The sequence below is a fragment of the Molothrus ater genome, chromosome 6 (assembly GCF_012460135.2).
Source record: "Molothrus ater isolate BHLD 08-10-18 breed brown headed cowbird chromosome 6, BPBGC_Mater_1.1, whole genome shotgun sequence".
NCBI lineage: Eukaryota > Metazoa > Chordata > Aves > Passeriformes > Icteridae > Molothrus > Molothrus ater.
The window spans coordinates 61069946-61081704 of NC_050483.2; the positions used below are offsets into that span (position 1 = coordinate 61069946).

Genomic DNA, 11759 nt, shown 5'->3' on the forward strand with positions numbered 1-11759 from the left:
TCCCCTCTCCATGTCCCTGCAGCCAGGGGACATCCCTGGGGCTGCTCCAGGGGCAGGGGAGCTCCACAGGGCTGGCAACAGGCACAAACACTCCCAGTTACACTCACAGGGCAGAATATCTGCTACCTAAGGTTCACAACTGAAGTTCCACAACATAAAAATTAAAAAAAAAAAAAAAAAAAAACAAAACCAAAAACAAAACCAAACTACAGCCAAGCAGAGAGTAGTGGTGCTTTAACATCTCTAGGTTTACGACAGTTTATCAACTGACAACGGGACAACTTCCAGATCCTGCTCCTAACTTCCACATCCTGCTTCTCTGACCTGAAACATCTGTGGCAAAACGTGGAGCTGTGGGCTAAACACCACCAAAGCAACACTCAGAGCCGTGGTGTGCTCAGCATTCCCAGCTCTGCCCCCAAGGACATCCCCCCCTGCTCTCGGGGTGCACAACCCCACACCTGGTCACAGCTGAAGCTCAGGCTCATCTCCTCTGGCATCAAACACATTTATTGGAACATCTCACACAAAAATAGGTTCTCTCTAGGCCATTCACATGCACGGGAGGGCGAGAAGCAACTACCTACACACAGAGGGTGGGGCACGGGCCGTGCCCCGGGGCTCAGGAGCCCGAGGTGTTGTTGCTGCCGAAGCGCTGGTTCACGCTGTGCAGCAGGTGCTTGGGCAGGCAGTGCCACGAGCTGGCCAACAGCTCCTTGAAGCAAATGACGGCCTCCAGGCACAGCCTGCAACACAGGGACAGGCTGCACTGGGAGCCCCAACACACACAGGGCTGTGCCAGCAGGGACAGGCTGCACTGGGAGCCCCAACACACACAGGGCTGTGCCAGCAGGGACAGGCTGCACTGGGATCCTGGGGCTCTGTCAGCAGGGACAGGCTGCACTGGGATCCTGGGGCTCTGTCAGCAGGGACAGGCTGCACTGGGATCCTGGGGCTCTGTCAGCAGGGACAGGCTGCACTGGCAGCTCGTGCCAGAGGTGCTGAGGGAGGGGAATGCTCCATGCTCAGCCCTGGCTGCTGCTCTGGCAGCGTTTGGAGGCAGAAATGGTTTCCAGTATTTTAGGAACATGAACAGGTCTAATGGTAACCCCTGCCTCATTTGTCTTAGAATCCCAAAATGGTTTGGGTTGGAAGGACCTTAAATCCCATCCCATTCCACCCTTTTTCTATGGGCAGGGACACCTCTCACCATCCCAGTGCTCCAAGGCCTGTCCAACCTGGCCCTGGACACTTCCAGGGATCCAGGGGCAGCCACAGCCGTTCCCCACCCTCCCAGGAATGTCCCCCTGCCAGCTAAGCTGGGACAGACAGTTCCATGCTGAACTCCTGCTCTCTTACCTTACAAGAGATCTTGGCTGGAGGGAGAATACCAGGATTTCATTACTGTGAGCCTGAAGGAGGACAGAGATAGAAAATTGGTTCTGTGGGATCCCAGCAGGAGCCAGAGCAGCCCAGGGAACACAACCAGGGAACCCCAGAATGCTGGGCTGGAAGGAGCTCAAAGCTCATCCCATTCCAGCCTGCCCTGGGCAGGGATGCTGGAGGAAGCCTTCAGGGTTCCCAGCCTTGAGGGACTTGGGGCAGGAGCAAAGCATTTCCCCCTCAGGCTTTGTCCCTGCACCTTTGTGATCCCCACGAGATCAGCAGTGCAGACCCCACGGGAAGGGGAAGCTCAAAACCAACTCACAGCTTTGGAATGGGCCAGCAGGTTGTTGGCACAGCCCCCAAAGATGATGACCTCGCCCTCCTCGCTGGCACAGGCCGTGTGCCACAGCCTGGGAACAGAGAGCAGCCCTGCATTAACCCAAACCCCAGCGCTGGGAAGGCCCCTCCTCATCCCAGCCAGGCCAGGAGAAAACCAGGAAGCAGCAGAGCTTTAACCCCCTGACCTGGCTCAGGGCACTTCCCTGAGCAGAGGGAGGAAGACTCATGTTCCCCATGAGTGCATCACAGGGGCTTCAAACTGCAGGTCACCAACCCCTGTTCCACAGCAGGAAGCCAAGAACAGCCCTGGGTGTGCACGGGATGAGCCTCGGGCAGGGCCTTGGTGACACCAGCCCCTGCCTGGGGGTGGCAGAGCAAGGACACCGGCCCCAGTCAGCTCTGCTGCTGGCACGCGCAGCTCGGAGTCCTCTGCAGCCAGATCAAACCCTAAACCCTGAGATCAAACCCTAAACCCTGAGATCAAACCCTAAACCCTGAGATCAAACCCTAAATCCCGAGGTCAAACCCTAAACCCTGAGATCAAACCCTAAACCCTGAGATCAAACCCTAAACCCTGAGATCAAACCCTAAATCCCGAGGTCAAACCCTAAATCCTGAGATCAAACCCTAAACCCTGAGATCAAACCCTAAATCCGAGGATCAAACCCTAAATCCCGAGGATCAAACCCTAAACCCTGAGATCAAACCCTAAATCCCGAGGATCAAACCCTAAATCTCGAGGAGCAAACCCTAAATCCTGAGGATCAAACCCTAAATCTCGAGGAGCAAACCCTAAATCCTGAGGATCAAACCCTAAATCCCGAGGATCAAACCCTAAATCCTGAGGATCAAACCCTAAACCCTGAGATCAAACCCTAAATCTCGAGGATCAAACCCTAAACCCTGAGGTCAAACCCCAAATCTGAGGATCAAACCCTAAATCCTGAGGTCAAACCCTAAATCCCAAGGTCAAACCCCAAATCTGAGGATCAAACCCTCAATTCTGTGCTTCCTGCTGTTTCCCAGGCTGCCTGCCCTGGAATTCTGGGGCACACACCCACTGCACTCTGGGGCATGTGAAAGGAGAGCAGGGAGGAGGAACCAGGCTCCTCCCTGACAGCCACCACCAGGTGCTTCCACAGCCCCTCTGTCCCCGTTTCCAGGGAATTGTCTGCCATACCTTGGCTTCTCAGAGTAGTTATGCTCAAACTGCACCCACTCGTTCTTGCTGATGCAGTAAATCCAGGCATCACCTGAAAATCCCAGATAAAATCAGGATTCTGTCAGTTCTGGAAGCTGCTGCAATATACAAATACTCTGGTGTAGCACATCCTATTTCTGTCCTTAGATAAATCAAATATTTTAGGAAAAACCTTATAAAACATTGGCTCCTGTTTGACAACAGGTGTTCAATGTAACAGAGATTTATGGGGGTGAAGGTGGAGAATTGTAAAGCTGTCACCAATTGCAATTGGCACTTTTAGATACAATTTTAGAGCAGATCAGTTGCTGGAAGTTGTGGTGTCTCCACACCCTCAGCAGCTCCTGCTCTGTGGAACGAGGAGTTGGAGGAATTTAGAAGGAATTCAAGGCAATCATGAAAGCTCCTGTGCAGAGCTGCTCCAGAGCACAAAAAGCCACCACCAAATCCCTCTGGAATGACTTACTCAGGGGCTGCTTGTTCGTGGTGAAGCCTCCAAAGAGGAAGAGGTGATCCGAGGAAATTGGTGTTAAGGAATGCCACGATCGGCCCACGGGGCAGATGCCTTGGGTGAGTCTGGATTGCAAGAAAAACACCCAAATCACCACAGGGACAGCAAAATCCCTCTCTGTTTCCTGATCAGCTATCTGCAGGATACTGCAGTGACCCAAGGACAACAGGAATTTCTTCAGTCACAAGAAGAAATCGAGCCTGAGCACCCACATTTCGTTCCACTCCCACGTGTCCAGGTTCAGGCAGTAGAAGTCGTTCATTCTGGACTCCTGCAAGAGAGCAGAGCGTGGCTCACAGCTCAGGCCCTGCTCAGCTCTGGGCTCAGCACAGCTGGGGCAGCCTGGCCTTACCCTGTATCTGCCTCCGAACACGTAGCCCCTGTTCCCAACCGTGGCGCAGGCGTGGGCGGCGCGGGGCGACGGGGTCTTGCCCTGGGAGGGGACGGGGACAGCACAGATCAGGCACCAGAGGACAAGAGAGCCCCAGCTCAACTCAGATTTAAGGCCAGCAAGGATCAGAGTGAAAAAACACAGCCAGTAAATCCCCCTGTGTGCGGTTTTTTGATGGATGGAAGGTCAGGGAACTCATTAAAAATGGGGTTTATAAATTCTGCTTTTAGCACAGGGTTCAGCCACAGAAGACAAACTGTAAATGAGACAGTGACATAATAAATCCTTAAATTCATAAACCATGGAAGTGTGCAAGGCTAGGGTGGACAGTCTGGGATAGAGGAAGGTGTCTCTGCCCATGGCAGGGGTGGCACTGGATGAGTTTTAAGGTCCCTTCCCACCCAAACCACTCTGGGATCCCATTAAACACCATTTCCATTTTCCTTGAGTTTCTGAACCAATGAGACCTGAATGGAGCAATCAGAGCAATTCTTTGGCAATCTGCAGCTCCTCGTCTCACATTTCAATTCCCCCAACCCTGTGGCAACCCCAGCCCATTTCCCTGTTCCTGCACACTCCAAATGTGTGTATTTGCAATTAGCAGTGTTTAATTCATTGTCTCCTGAGCACACTCAGCCCCCCAGGGACAGGAACCAGGCATGCCCTGGCACTGAGGGTGACAGCAAACCCCACTGCCCTGCAGCTGCAGCATCACCCAAAGCAAGCAACAGGAAAAAATGCATGAAGACAAATCAAAATAAAACAAATCAAAATTTCCTCTTTTTGCAGAGTGGATCTGTCTAAATGAATAGTTTAAATTCATTTAGACAGATCCACTGTCTAAATGAACACTCCTAAATACCATTACTGAGCTGTGACTTAATTAAATGACAGGAAAGCATTAATTACCGTAGTTATGGGCTGGCTCCAAGTGAAAGTTTCAAGGTCCAGAACGTGCACGTGGTCATTCCATCCTCTAGGAAGGCCTGAATTCTTAAAAAAAAACCAAAACCAACAACACAAAGAAGCAACAAGTTTTAACAAGCAGCGATGAAATATTAAAAGTTGAAGCAGAAATGGCTTCCAGGGTTACTTACCCAAAAAGAAGTTTCATCAAATTCAAATGTTCCACGTTGCTTCCCTTCAGGAAAATAGCCATAGCCTCCAAAAAATATCAGCCTGCAGGAAAACATGGAGCAAGAGCTGTGAGAAATTCTGCTATCATAAATATAAAGTATAACTATTAAATATAATTATTAAATATAATTTTTAAATATAAATATAACCAGAACTGTAAATTCTGTGCTCAGAAAACCAGGGAAGCTCCTTTGGTTTTCCAGGAGAGGGCTCTGTTTGCTGCCCCCCTGAATCCCCCTGGAGCAGTTTCCAGCCTCAGGCTCCCAAGCTCTGCTCCACCTGCAGATCTCTGAGGCTGGCAGGATGTGCAGCCCGGTCACTGCACTTTGGCCTTTGCCACGTTGTTCTCCTGGAGCTGAAGTGGGAATTACCCCCAGGTTTTGCCTTTGGGGTTTAGCCTGTGTTAGGAACTGGCAGGGCTTTGCCAGAAATTCCTACAGGATTATGGAGTGCCAGAACCAAGGTGCAGCACCTCATTAACCACCCACAGGTGCAGCCCTGCACGGGTTGCCAGCTGAGCTGATGCTGTCGGCTGTGCTGATGAGGAGCTCACTCCCCACACCAAGGAGCTGAAGAGGCAGCACTGAGGGCAAGGCCACAGAAGCAGGGAGCATCCCCAGCTGCAGGGACACTCAGGGGCTCCCACATTCCCTGAGTCTCTGCAGCAAATCCCCAGCAAATCACAGAGAGAGCTGGGAGTTCCTCCATGGAGTGGCCAAGGCAGCACAAGAGTTAAACTCCAAAACCCCAGAATGGTTTGGGTGGAAGGGACCCTAAATCCCACCCAGAGCCACCCCTGCCATGGCAGGGACACCTCCCACTGTCCCAGGGTGCCCCAGTGTCCAGCCTGGCCTTGGGCACTGCCAGGGATCCAGGGGCAGCCACAGCTGCTCTGGCAATCCCAGCCCAGCCAGGAATTCCCAATCTCCCATCCATCCCTGCCCTCTGGCACTGGGAGCCATTCCCTGGCTCCTGTCCCTCCATCCCTTGTCCCCAGTCCCTCTCCAGCTCTCCTGGAGCCCCTCCAGGCCCTGCCAGGGGCTCTGAGCTCTCCCTGGAGCCTTCTCCTCTCCAGGGGAGCATTCCCAGCTCTCCCCAAGGAGAGGGAGGAGGAGGAAGAGGAGGGAGAAGCCAAGAGGGAGCAGAGCCTCGCTGGGGCCTCACCTGTTCTTGTGCACCCACACCCCCAGCTTGTCCTTGGACGAGGGGGGCACCCCCTGGCACTCCACTCTCACCCACTGCAGCACTTTGTCCGTGGATCTGGCATTTAACATGTAGAACTGGGAAAATAAAGAGGTTTTTTTAAACTCACATCATCAGCTTCGAGCTTAAATCTGCTGTTAAAATAGCAACTTTAAATGAACATGTGTTGGTATAGAAATAGCAATAACTGAAAAGTTCTTTTCCTAGCTGAAAAGAAGAGCACTGGAAATATTTTGTAACAAAAGATGGATTCACAAATCAAAAAGTCCTGACCTTTTTCAGACTCAAACACCTTTTGCAGCACTAACAGGGTTCTGGGCACTGAGCTTCAGCATCCAAAAGCTGCTGTGGGATACACTGAAGGTGTGTACAGAGCACAATTGTCTTACAACTAAAAAATTGTTCAGGAGTTTGCAAAGTGACTTTTTTTACAGGATTACCCCTTCTCTGCATTTATATAATTGTACAGGAAGAGAACCAGCTGCTGCACTTACACCCAAAACTGAAATGTAAGAATGCCACAGCAGGAGGGGAAGAAATCACACCTTACAATGAGGTTTGTTTCAAATTGTCTGCAAAAGCTCCTTCCAACTCCTTTGAGTTTATATTTACATGAGAAATCGATGATCTTATATTCAAATACATAAACTACATATTTATATAGACCAAAACTACTTAATATAAACCCCATTGCCAGACTATCAGAAAAGATCATTAATTAGTTCTAGTTGAAGGGGTGGGGATGGGGCAGTGATCTTGGAGGACCTTTCCAACCTAAATGATTTTGGGATTCTGGGATTACCAGAGACTCGAGGGAACAGAAACACTTCAAGCCACCCCAGATCAATTCCAGATCAGCTCCTGATATTATTCAGGCAACTCTGGCAACTCCCATCTTTTAAAATCAGCAAACTCAAAGGCAGGGACACAATCGAGCAGCTGAGGGGAATTGCACAAGGACACAGCTGGTGCCAGCTCGGGCTGTTCCTGCAGTGCTGTGAAGCCTCCAGGGCACAAGCCCACGGGAAGGGATTCTATTTGATGATGATGATGATTCTGGTGCTGTGTTATTCCATGAGAAAGGCATTGCTGACCTTGTTGGTGTTGCCCCGGGCGTGGTGCCCCCCGAAGAGGTACAGAACTCTGTCCACACACACGGCACAGCTGCCAGACATGGAGGGGGGAACATCTCCCTCAGTCTTGCTCTTCTTCCTGCAAAACCAGGCTGGCATCCTTCACCTGCTCCCAGCCAGCAGGGATGGCCTTACCTGGAGGGTTCTGGTTACCACAGCTCACTGTGGATATTCAAGCCTGTTCCTCCCACCTTTTCAGATGTAATAATTCACAGAATTATTCTCTGTTATGATGGAGGGGTGAGGAAAAGGCACTTTAGTTAATACATGGGTTTTTTTGGGGGTTAGGAATCCCATCTGCCCAGCTCAGGGGTTTGGAATGCTCAGAATCCTCAGGCAGAGAGGATTCACCTGTGTAAACTGCAGGTTTCCACTCTGCTCCTGGATTTTTCCTGTTTGCAAACACCATAACCACAGAGAGGAGATTCCAGCCCGTGCCCCAGGCTGTCCCTGACCCCAGGGAGGGCTGGGGCACACCTGAAATCCCATTTCCTGCACAGCACTGAGCAGCTCCTTTGGCTGCATCAGCCCTGAAAAACAACTCCTGAACTCAACAGGGATTCCCTGACCAGCACGGGCATCAAAAGTGGTACAAACACAAGTTCCAGCTGCTCTGTCCTGTCCCAGGAATCCCAAAACAACCCACACTCCTGTCCAGGCTGCCTGCCTCAGCTGCCTCTCCTACTTCATCCTGGGAAAACATTTTGGATGCTTTCACCTGAAATATTTGACCCCAAACCTGAAATATTTGACCCACTTTTGCAAGAGTTTGATAGCTGGGAACAAAGAGATCAGGGAATTCTGTCCCTGCTCAGGCCCTTTCCATACCAATTCAAGGATTTATCAGATTTCTTCCCCAAATTAATGATTTACTGTACCATCTTCCAGTTTCCATGTTGTAGATCCATATTTCATCCCTAGGCAGGTAGAAGTCATAAAAGCCCCGGACCTGGGCATTCTGCAGAAGGAAAGGCAGGGTTAGAAGGGTGTTTGACACAGGGAATTTCAGACTCCTGGGAAGGTTTGCACCCCCTCTGGGACAGAATCCCAGCACAGATCACAGCAGGAGCAGTGCCTGTACTTCCCACACTCCTGTGCCTCCCACCTGCACGGAGAGCAGCAATCAGCCTGCTTCAGCACCTGCTGGGGACAGTCAGCTCCCACAGAGCCACACAGGGCTAAATGGAGGTTAAACCTCTGTTTTACAGCCTGAGCCAGGGAGCAGAAATGAGCCAAGAGCTCCTTTTTCCCTCCCCCACCCCCTCCATGACAGGAGTTTATTTACTGAGTTCATTTTGTCACTGAAATGATTTTGTGGTGCTGCAGCACACAGTGTGACAACAACAAACGTGGCATCCTTACCGCCCCAAAAAATTATTACCACCCAAAAGTACAAATTACAATTACAAAACGTAATTACAAATTACCAATTACCACCCAAAAATACAGTTGTGCAAATAAAATCACCACTCCCAGGGTGCACAACTCCAATCAGACAATACTCCCTTCACCTTTTGCCAAAGGCAAACGACACCCCAAAAATCCGTGTAGCTGCCAAGCTTTTAACACCCAGTGATTTATCCCGGCGTTGCAAAACACCCCCGAGGGCCGCGCGTTACAAATTTGCTCGCTGGGGCTGCTGCCGCGTTCCGGGGGAGGAATAATTGCCCGGAGTGCGGCCCGGGTGGACGGACGGGACGCGGTTCCCGGGCTGGGGCAGCTGTACCTTGTATCCTCCCCAGACGTACATGCAGCGCCCGTCGGTGACGGCCACGTGCCCGCTGCGCTCGGCGGGGCTGTCGTTCTCCAGCTGCTCGAAGCCCTCCTCGGCCGGCGCCGGCAGCTCCTCGTCCGCCGGCAGCTCCTCGTTCTCATCGGCCATGTCGGGACGTGCTGCAGGCACAGCGACACGGAATTCCCTCCGCGGGGTCAGCCAGGGCCCGGCACAGACCCCCGGCAATCCCACCCCGCGCATCCCAAAGGCTCCTGCAGCTCTGGCAGCCTCGGGGCTGCGCCCGTTCCCCGGGGAGCCTGGGCAGTGCCAGCACCCTCTGGAATAGTGGGAGCTTTCCCGGAGATCCTGACCCTCCCCTGACACAGCGTGGGGCTTGGAAAAGCCAGGATGGGCTACACACGGCTGGAATCAGAAATGTTCCACGTAGGGACTCAATGGTGCACGGTTTGTAATGGTTACAGCTGCCAGTGTGGCAAAGTGTCCAAAGTGTGCCAAAGTGTCCGTTTTCAAAAATATTTAAAATCTTATCTATAAGATAAGATTGATTTGCCCAGAGCAGCTGTGGCTGCCCCTGGATCCCTGGAAGCGTCCAAGGCCAGCTTGGAGCAGCCTGGGACAGTGAAAGGTGTCCCTGCCCATGGACAAGATGAGCATTAAGGTCCCTTCCAACCCACACCATGTCAGAAAAACCCATGATGTCAAAAAAAACAATCCAAAGGGGAATAAATTTGACAGCTTTGCCCACAATAGCAGCAAATTCTGGAGCTTTTCAGTGTCTTCCCACGGCGGCACAGTGCAGGACAGTGTCACCCGTCCTACACAAAATCCCACAGAGCCAATGTCCCTGCTCCAAACCCCAGACACTGCTGGGAAAACACAGATCCAAAGCCCGGGGAAGCCAAACAGCCCAAATTTGTGCATCCAAATCCAGGGAAAAGGACCTCAGTGGGACAATCACACCCTGCACTCCAGGTTGGATACTCTGCCGTTCCCATACACCGCTCCTGAGGGGTTTTTGCTGTTTAATTTTAGTCACTCCCGCCACGGAGACGCTGCACCACCTCCGGGGGGTTATCTGTGAGCTTTAATTACGATTTCTAATTTAGATTAGCAAGCCTTGCCCACAACCCCGTGAAACCTGCCTGCTTCGAGCTAGCGGTGTCTTCACCGCCTCGGAGAAATAACACCGATATAATATTTATCTATAATAGGTATGTACAATATTCTGTTATTCATTTTGCCTCTCAGACACGCTGGGCCGCGTCCCTTCGGCCATTTCCCCCTCAGCTCCCCTCAGCCGTGCGGCTCTGCCCACCGCCCTCACACACCGCAGCCGAGGGCTCCTCACGACACCTTCTCCTGTCGCGACATGCCTGAACGCAGGGTGGGCCCGGCGGGCTCCTCACGACACGCTCAACTGTCGCGACATCACGGCCGTCCGAGCGCCGCCCGCCGCCGTTACCGGCCCGGCCCGAGCCCGCCCCGCGTCCCCTCAGAGCCCCCCGAGCCCCCCGCGGCCCCGGGCCCGTCCCGCTCCTACCGCGGCCCCGCCGCTGCCGCTCCGCCGGCCCTGCCTCCCTCCCTCCCTCAGCCGCGGCCCCGGCGCAACATCCGCCGGGCGGGCGGCACCTTCCGGCGGCAGCGCGCAGGCTCCGGCACCCCGAACCCAGCCGGGGGCGCCGGGCACCCCGGGATTAACGCTGCGAGCGTCTGAACTGCCCCCAAATTCACCCTAAATATACCCCAACCCAGCCCGGGGCACCGGGCACCCCGGGATTAACACTGCGAGCGTCTGAACTGCCCCCAAATTCACCCCAAATACCCCCGAACCCAGCCGGGGCACCGAGCACCCCGGGATTAATGCTGCGAGCGTCTGAACTGCCCCCAAATTCACCCTGAGAGCATCTGAAATACCCCACAATTCACCCTGAGGGCACCGAGCACCCCGGGATTAACACTGCGAGCGTCTGAACTGCCCCGAAATTCCCCCTGAGAGCATCTGAAATACCCCAGAATTCACCCTGAGGGCACCGGGCACCCCGAGGTTAACACTGCGAGTGCCTGAAGTGCCCCCAAATTCACCCCAAATACCCCCGAACCCAGGCCGGGGCACCGGGCACCCCGGGATTAACACTGCGAGCGTCTGAAGTGCCCCCAAATTCACCCTGAGGGCACCGGGCACCCCAAAATTAACGCTGCGAGTGCCTGAGGTGCCCCACAATTCACCCTCAAAGCACCGGCACCCCAGAATTAACCCTGGCAGCGTCTGAACTGCCTCTAAATTAACACTGGAGCACCTGGGCAGGCTGAAATTCACCCTGAGGGCACCCGAACCGGCCCAAAATTAACACTGGGAGTATCTGAACTACCCCACAGTTCAGATACTCCCTGAGAGCATCTGAAATACCCCCGAACTCAGCCCGGGGGCACCGGGCACCCCGGGATTAACACTGCGAGTGCCTGAGGTGCCCCAAAATTCACCCTGAGAGCATCTGAAATACCCCAGAATTCACCCTGAGGGCATGGGGCACCCCGGAATTAACACTGTGAGCGTCTGAGGTGCCCCAGAATTCACCCTGAGGGCACGGGGCACCCCAGGGTTAACGCTGCGAGTGCCTGAACTGCCCCCAAATTAACACTGGGAGCACCTGAACCACCCCCAAATTCACCCTGAGGGCACCGGACACCCCAGAATTAGCACTGGGAGCGTCTGAACCGCCCCA

At 53.2% G+C, this 11759-nt stretch overlaps 1 protein-coding gene across 1 annotated transcript; it reads right to left on the reverse strand.

Annotated features, from left to right (window-relative positions):
- Positions 1–489: 489 nt before the first annotated feature.
- On the reverse strand, positions 490–10648 carry KLHDC2 (kelch domain containing 2). Its single transcript, XM_036383706.2, has 14 exons — positions 10577–10648; positions 9028–9194; positions 8180–8259; positions 7263–7380; positions 6130–6245; positions 4926–5007; positions 4738–4821; positions 3790–3870; positions 3650–3708; positions 3393–3502; positions 2906–2978; positions 1709–1796; positions 1360–1412; positions 490–746 (listed from the first exon to the last, which is right to left on the reverse strand). Exons 2-14 carry the CDS (start codon positions 9181–9183, stop codon positions 623–625), a joined length of 1224 nt encoding a protein of 407 aa, XP_036239599.1. The 5' UTR covers positions 9184–9194; positions 10577–10648; the 3' UTR covers positions 490–622.
- Between the last annotated feature and the right edge of the window lie 1111 nt (positions 10649–11759).